This window comes from Strix aluco, chromosome 4, assembly GCF_031877795.1.
Source record: "Strix aluco isolate bStrAlu1 chromosome 4, bStrAlu1.hap1, whole genome shotgun sequence".
Lineage (NCBI taxonomy): Eukaryota > Metazoa > Chordata > Aves > Strigiformes > Strigidae > Strix > Strix aluco.
In genome coordinates, this window is record NC_133934.1 from 51550550 (window position 1) to 51558640 (window position 8091).

An 8091-nucleotide genomic window follows, 5' to 3' on the forward strand; every position below is an offset into this window, starting at 1 on the left:
TAGAAGTTAAAGTCATGGGGGAGCTGGTAGTGCTAGGCAGATTTGGACAAAAATTAATCTGAAAGGAAAACATTAAACAATACATAGAATTCAAACATGAAAATGCCACCAGGGTCAAACCCAAGGTCTGCTGCATCCAGTGTCCTCCTTGTCACAGGCACATGTGACCACTTATATAAAGCAACCTAGAGCTAGTACAAGAATGAGACATAATGCAAGACCTGTGTAAGCATTGTAACTCTGTCACCCTGAAGACCAAACTGATTTCTGGAACACCCATGTAAAAATATCATGGCTTTTTACCATGCTGCATGAAAGGGAAGAACCTCTCTTGTGTCTTCAGTGGAAAGAGAAACAAATTAGCACATATTGCTGTTGAAAACAACTTCATGTCTTTTTCCCTATCAGAGCTCTACTTGTCCTACTTGCTACTAATGTCAATTTATGGAACTTAAGACATGTATTTATGGCACTATCAGACTGACTACAGCATTGAAAAGGCTCTGTTATCCATGAGCAAGAGCAGAATAATCATCCATGATAAATAAGAGGAAAAAAAATGTTGCAGCAAGTAAAATGACATGTTCCTTTAACTAGCTAATGAAGAGGTTAAACAGCTGAGAAGTCTTTTTCCCCCTGTATTCTGATTTTCTCTTTAAAAAAAGCTTATTTTCTCTCACTGAAGATATTTACCACTGAGAAAATTGTTCATTTCATTAGATCCGAGGTGTTAACATCTAAGAACTTGTTTTATGACTTTGGTTCTCAGCCTTGCAGCACCATGAGACCTGAAGAAGCAAAGCACTTTGAACACATACTGGAATCCAAGCAGATGATGGTTCTGCTGACTTCTAGAAAGAGATTAAACACCATTTCAGGCTTACAGTGTCTCTATGGAATACTTAATATTAAGCATTTGCTTTTAAATGCATTTTTAGATCTGACCAATATCTCGTTCATCTTGTTGAAGTTATTGTCTGCAAGCCAAGCTATTAAACACATGGAAACATGTGAATAACAAGTACTCGGTTCCCTAGGGCTGGCAAGAGATGGATGGTATGTCAGAACTCCCTGAGGACCTCTGCAACGTATACATCTCTAGAGGGACATATACAAGTTGATTCTTATTTCACTTACCCCGACACAACACTGCTATAACCACAACTAACACAGACATGCTAGTCTCTGTTAGTGGAAGACAGACTTTTCTTTAACGAAAGCTTGGCTTGCAGACCCATACAGAACAGTTATGTATAGCTGAATCTAATTGGCAAACAACCAGCTAAGTGGTGGTCCAGACCTTACAGCATATGTTAGAGCTCAATACTATTTGCCCCATTACTGCACACTTGCATGGAAGTAGCTGTTTCTGCAGTCACAGCTACAACAGCATCTAGAAGTACATTAGGATATGCCAGAACAGACCTATAAATAACAACAGTTGAATTCACTAGGACAACTTCTGGCTGGCAGTGAAGGAAAGCTGGTCATCCACATCGCTTCCAAGAGAAACCAGCTGTCCTTCATTCCCAAAACATCAATAATTTTGCTTATTGTACTCTGCCATAACAAGGACAACAGAGGGATCAGAGTAGGGATAATATAAGACCAAGGAACCTGACTCTGACCTACACTGCTTAGGTGATGCAATCAGAGCTGGTTAAAGGCAGGGAGACATAAGCCCTAATTAAGGGAAGCAGAAATCATCATCTAAGGAAAACACTTGCTCCCAAGCGCTGAAGCCCATTATTCCACCAGACAGACCTTGAGTCCCCTGACTACTCCGCTGGCTTTTCTACTACCAAAGGAAAATAAGAAACCTTCTGAAAAGAGAGTGCAGCAGAGGAATTTGGATGGTATTGCCAAATAGGTCATGACTGCACTGTTCTACTCTAAAGCCATGTGCCAGCTAAGCACAGGGAGTAGTAAACAACTCATCCCCTAGCCACCTTGCTCCTGATAAACTATTCCTTTGTCTTGCTAGGGTATAACACAACAAAAAATGATCAAACTGGAAACTTCCATTCCTGAGCACTGAACATGCACTCAAGAGTCAACTGAGGAAAAACTTCAACTCCCTAGTAGCACACACAGAGCTCAGAGGAGCTCTTGAGCAGCAGATCACTAAGAGCGTGCCAGAGCAGCCTTCTTACTCTTAGTTCCTGGTTTCAGAGCAAGTGGGGGTAAGTATTGCCACTCATTTCCTTGCTGCTTCAGACCAACAGCTCTTGAGGGATACATAGAAACCCAGTTTTAAATTTATGGCATACACAATGCAGCACAGGACTGCTGAGCCTCGGTCCTCCTTTCTAATCCATGATCAGGCCATTGTTTGACATCAAGAAAGGTCCTGATGCTGTGCTGGTATGAGTCAAGACAGAGCCACTGATTTCAGCTGGCCAACGCTGAAATACATCAGCAGAGGAATTTAGGGGAAAAAACCACACACCTGAAAGCATAAAAACACATTATAGACTGTACTGAACAGTATCTTGGATATTAAAAAGCAGGACAAAGACAGTAGACTGGAGGAAGAAAGAACAGACTTCAGCATGGAGAGGGAAAAAGATCTCCAGTTAACCCTCCAGTACGCCACTCTCCCTCAGAGCTCTAAATTTCCTCCCGTGCCAAAGAAAACTTTTCTTGCAACAAAAAAAAAAAAAGAAAAAAAAAAAGAAAAAAGTAAGTTACAGTGACCACATTTCATCCCAACCAGCAGCTTTTGTTAATAGAACTCTTGTCGTCAGGTAGAATGATGTTACAATCTTTCAGATAATGGCTAACAGCAGCCAGGACATAAAGGTCCAGATCTTTCCCATATTTACTTAAATTACACTGATTTCAGTGGGAGACCATATCACCTAGGGGATCTGGACTAAAGACTTCACATCTTATTAATTCTCCAGCAGCAATGAATGGCTGAATGTCATGGAGCTGACTGTTGAAACTGAAAATTATTAACAGGTCCTTCTCAGCCCAATGTTGTTAGGTTCTTTTCTGCAAGATGTCAGGCAGCTTTCACAGCATATCCTGGCTGTGAAACTCATATCTGAAAACCCAACTATAGAGATGGGGAGGGAGAAACCTTCAGGAGCTCTAATGCAGTGTTCAGCTCCTCTCCTCTGCTCATAAAGGGGTTTCACCACCTTTTGCATGCAACTGTTGTCAGCCTACAGAACCAAGGAATTATCACACCAGCCTTTGCTAATGCTGCTCAGGAGAAGAGCCACCCCTGCTGTGTGCTTGGGAAGTAGACAGATAGATACCCAGCTCTTTGTTTGTCCCTTACCCTACTTGTTCCTGTTGAAACTTCAGCTGGCGAAGTTGTGGCTCCCTATAAACAGGCATTGGCAGGCACACACCCAGGCATATGAACTGCCAGAGCTCCTGAAGGCAGCTTCCAACCACAGGCTTTTTCACCTGCATGATTGAAACTCTGCATATAGCTCTTTCCTCCTGAAAAGAAGGCATCTGCTGTGGGAAGGATCCTTCACCATTACTACAATCATATACATGGGTCTCTATCATGGCTCAGGGCTCTGCTGTCCTCAGTATTTCATTCTTGAAATAAATAACAAGCCTGCCCTTGAAAGTTCAACCTCAGCAAAAGCATCTCTGAAGACAATAGGAAATCTGTTGCCTTTGGGAGCAGAACTAAGTTCAAATATTATTACAATCTGGAGAACAGGTCAGACGCAAAGATTAATTCAGCACACAACGCAGGTTTCTAATACAAAGAAATAAGTGACCCCAGAAGCATGGTCAGGAACTACAAGAAAACAAAATTAAAAAAAGAAAGCCCTACCCCTGAAAAATAACTCCAACATCAAGCACAATGTACAGTGAAAGGACATCTATTTTGATACAGAAAATGAGCAGACGCTCATTTTAAAATAGACTCATCTTACAATTAGTTTTCAAAATGACTGCCATCTCTGTTGGCAAGAGCACTGAGCTTTGCCATGGCTCAGCAGGAGAAAAGTATATTCCAAATGAGTAGTCTAAACTATCTGGAGCAGAAATAATTTGTTACAGACTGGCACTAGCCTGCAAGGGCAGAGGGAATCCTGAAAAGACACTGGAATTGCACAGATCTCAGTGCTCCCATTTAAAAGAAATGCCTCTGGTTTTCAGCTCTGTTTAACTTCTCTTTGATATCTGTGCACATCATCCTAGCTACACACAGCATCCATTACAGAACTGACCTGCTAGAAAAATCAGCAAAAAAGAAATAATCTCCAGAAAAGAGTATCTTTTCCCCTCCATTATTTTATAGATGAACTTTATTTGATGAATAGGAGAAATAGATCCATAATTATTTTTTTTAAATGACCATGTATTCATATGGTCTTGGCAGATTATTTTCCTGTGAATTTTTCATGGCAGCATTTGCAAGATAGTCCTCTAAAGCCCAATACTTGCTAAGTAAAGAGGATGATCGTGCAATCAGTGTACTGATCTGGGATTTGAAAATAATTTTATCCCTGGCTCTGTGCAAGACTCTCGTGTGGCCTAAATAAGTCACTTAACTGTTTCACTACCTTGGGGTCTACCTGCCCTACCTCATTAACTGTAGTGTCTCTTCCTTGAGAAGTCATGGAAAGTATCTGCTATGGATATGCAATATTACATGAAGTACAGAACATGAAGTTAATTTCAAAAGATGAGGAGACGACACTTTGCCATACAAAATGTTAACGTTGACGTGCCAAGAAGCCAGCATGGCTTATGCTCAGTTGCTGAATTAACCTCTCAAGTTTCTTCTTGTAAAATCCCACTTAAAACACACGTGTTCTATGGGATGCTGTGAAGCTACCTTCCACTTCAGATTTTACATCTTTTTCTCAATTTATTTTACTGTACCAACTACCCCTTCAGCCTTAGCCTAGCAAATGTCTTGAATAGACTGTCAGCTAGTGACCTGTACTGTAAGGCACCCCTTAAGACATGACCTCAATCAGTCTGGCATTACAGGTGTGGCACCACAGAGCAGTAACACACGGCCAGCACAACACAGTGACCTAAGAACCAATGTTCACCTTCAAAGAACTGGAGCTCAAGAGGGCACAACTCTCCTCTTGTTCTGTAACAGTCTCCTACAAGTGATTACATATATTTTTTTTGCAGAAGAATAGGTCTGATGAGGATCCAGTTGTGAGCGTCAGGGTACACCGACCAGCAGTGTGGTCTCTGCTGCCCACCTACCCACATAGAGGACACCCTCCTTCGTCTTTCCTGCTGCCTCTGCCACACCCTGCTTGGTTTTTTCTGCTGCTGCTACGACTCCCTCCTTTGCCTTGGAAAGTCCTTTCATGAACACATCCATGGCTGAGAAATTTCTTCACACAGCTCTAGAAAAGAAAAAAAAAAAGAGAAAGACAGTACACTTTCAGCTTTTTATCCCAGAAAGGGAAGAAAATTTTATTCAAACCAAATGGGATCACAATTACTTAAAAATGATAGTATTTATACCCTCATAATATGTAGCTTTCACCCTTATCTCTTATTAGCAATACCCTTCTGTATGTGAGGTTGCACTCAGTATTTCAGATAGAAAGAACAGTTAAATAACTAGAAAGGAGTACGATTACATGAATCACCTTTACATTTTCTCACATGCTGCTGTACATAGCAAATTAAACAGCACTGCCAGAGCAGTTCCCTCAATCCAAGTAAAGCTTGGGGATCCTGTTTCCACAGAATCCTACAGAGAGGCCGCTGATAACGCAGTTCTGGTTGGAAGATGGACTCATTGGTATGACAAGTCCCTTCCTTGCCTACCAAGGCATCATTTCCTCCAAAGGACAGTTCAGTTCACGTGCTGATTGCAAGATTTAGCCCTGTGATTCGATGATACTCCACCTCTCATCCAGAGGAAAAATCCAACTTAAAAAAACTAGCAACTTACAAAAAAGACCAACAAACCAAACCACAAAACCCTAAAATCCTTCTAAATGACAAATGTTCGCTTGTTATAAGAAACTGCCATTACAACCCAGAAGGACTGGAGCAAATAGAAAATGCTGCTTTTCCAGTAGTCCAGCATTTTGTGCACAGTCCATGCCACTTTCTGGAAATTGAGTTTTCCCGAATGGGTTCTTTGCATGAGAAAAGATTTTACTAAAAAGCAAAAGCAAGAATGCAGGATTTTAAAAGCACTGCACTAAAGCTACCAAGTGAGTGCTGTGGCAGCTATACAACCCAGCACTACACCAAAACTACTAAAATAGTAATTAAACCCGAGAAATCAGTGTCTCTTCAACAAATTCGTTATCGATAGTCCTTTCTCTTCCTGCACCCACACAGAAAGAAGCGCTGCCTGTTATTTTCTTTCTCTGCTTGGAGGCTGAGTAGGAGGAACGGATGTCTAGGAAGGCATCTGGGCTGCCGCAGCTTTCTCCTAACTCGTGACGAGCGTGCGAGGAAAGGCAGCATTTGTGCTCCAGCCAAACTGCCTACGGGACCTGTCACCCTGGGGCTGGGGTGGTGGTGGGGGGGTGTCTTACACACGCAAAACCGGCTCCTCCGCCGCTGGGATCCCCAGGCCTGTCCCCAGTCCCATCCATCCCGGGGTGGGGGGCAGCACCACGACCAGGTGCGGGGGCCCTGGGGACCGCGGGCGGGTGGTGCGGAATATATATGAAATAATACACAGACACCTGCAGAGGGAGGGAGAGGGCAGGCCGCCGTGACCATATAGAAATACACACATATATAGAGAAAGAGGCACCTACCGAGGAAGGCAGGGCGACGCGACCGTATGGCACCCACGGGCTCCAGCTGACACGCCGTCTGCACAAGGCGGCCACGGCGCCCGGCTTCTCCTCCCTCCCCCGTGCCCACAAGAGAGCGTTCAACAGGAATTATATACATATATATAACGTTTTGCAGATTTTATATATATATATAAACACACGTGTGCGTATACATACACATGCACGCACCCCTACGGCTACGCAGCCACAGCGAGCCCAGCCCTCGGCAGCACCGACGCGGAGCGGAGCCTCCCAGCCCCGCCGCGCCGCTCCCTCCCCCGCGAGCCCGGAGCGCCCCGGGGGCCGCCGCCGCCACCCCGCAGCGGAGCGGAGCGGAGCAGCTCCCGCGCCCTCGGCCGCCCCCGGCGACGGCGCCCGCCCCGCCCCGCCACTTACCGCCGGGCTCCTCCGTCACCGGCGACCGACCCGTTCCGAGCAGGCGTGGGGCGGTGGGGTTGGGGGGGGGGGGTCGGGGAGGCGGAGGCTTGGAGGGGCCGGAGAGGAGCTGCCCCTGCTCAGCACATCCCCGAGGGGGGGGGAGAGCGGGCCGGGTCTGCTGGAGCCACCCCCGACGGCAGCCCCGCAGGCGGCGAGTGTGAGAGAGGCGAGGGCGAGTGGTGGAGAGAGGATGCGCCGCGGGGGGCGGGGGGAGGGAGGAGCGGAGGGGGGCAGGGAGGCTCCCGCCACGCTCCCCGCCTTCCCCCGGCCCACCCTCCGTGGGGGTTTGCGCCCCCCGCCCGGCCTCCTGCGCCCACCCCCCCTCGCGTCCTCCGTGGGAGCGCGGTGGGCGGTGTGATAAGCCGGGAGCACTCGTTCCGTCACCGCAGACCGAGAGAGGAGCAAGAGCCAAAGGAAGATCAGGCGACCGGGTCCCCCTGTGACTCCGCACACCCACCACTAGCTCAAAAGGCCGGAGCACCCCATCTTAGAAGAAGTGTAAGGAAGCTGCTGATGATGACTGCAGCACACCTGTGTTTCACTTCCCCAAAGCCTTAGAAAACCTCCCCAAGCATCTCATTGCTTTTTCTTCTACTTCCAAATCTTTGGCCCTGAGTGACTGGAGTTCAACGTGACTGTTCTCACAAGATTCATAACCCCAGCTGATTTTTAAGTATGGGAGTTGATGCTCTTGCAGTTGTAATTTGAGTCTTAACCCTATTGCAACCCCCCCCCCCCCCCAAAAAAAAAAAAAATCATCCCAAATCAGGAACACTGTGAGAAGAGCCGCCTCACTCCTGCCAGATTTGCCTGACCCCTACACCTCTACTAGCATCCTCCACCATATGCTCCATGGCCAGTGTTACTCAAGTCTTAAACTGATGCATAGAAGTCACTT

At 46.0% G+C, this 8091-nt stretch overlaps 1 protein-coding gene across 4 annotated transcripts in view; it reads right to left on the minus strand.

The window, feature by feature from the left end:
* SNCA (synuclein alpha) overlaps positions 1–7553 on the minus strand; it is a 73061-nt gene extending 65508 nt beyond the window's left edge. Inside the window, exons 1-3 of one of the 4 annotated variants that reach the window (XM_074823096.1) lie at positions 7152–7552; positions 6735–6828; positions 5206–5351 (exon numbers count right to left, since the gene is read on the minus strand). In XM_074823096.1, coding sequence (XP_074679197.1) covers positions 5206–5326 — 121 coding nt within the window. In that variant the 5' untranslated portion in view covers positions 5327–5351; positions 6735–6828; positions 7152–7552. The other 3 variants (XM_074823098.1, XM_074823099.1, XM_074823095.1) reach the window with 3 other exon arrangements.
* Between the last annotated feature and the right edge of the window lie 538 nt (positions 7554–8091).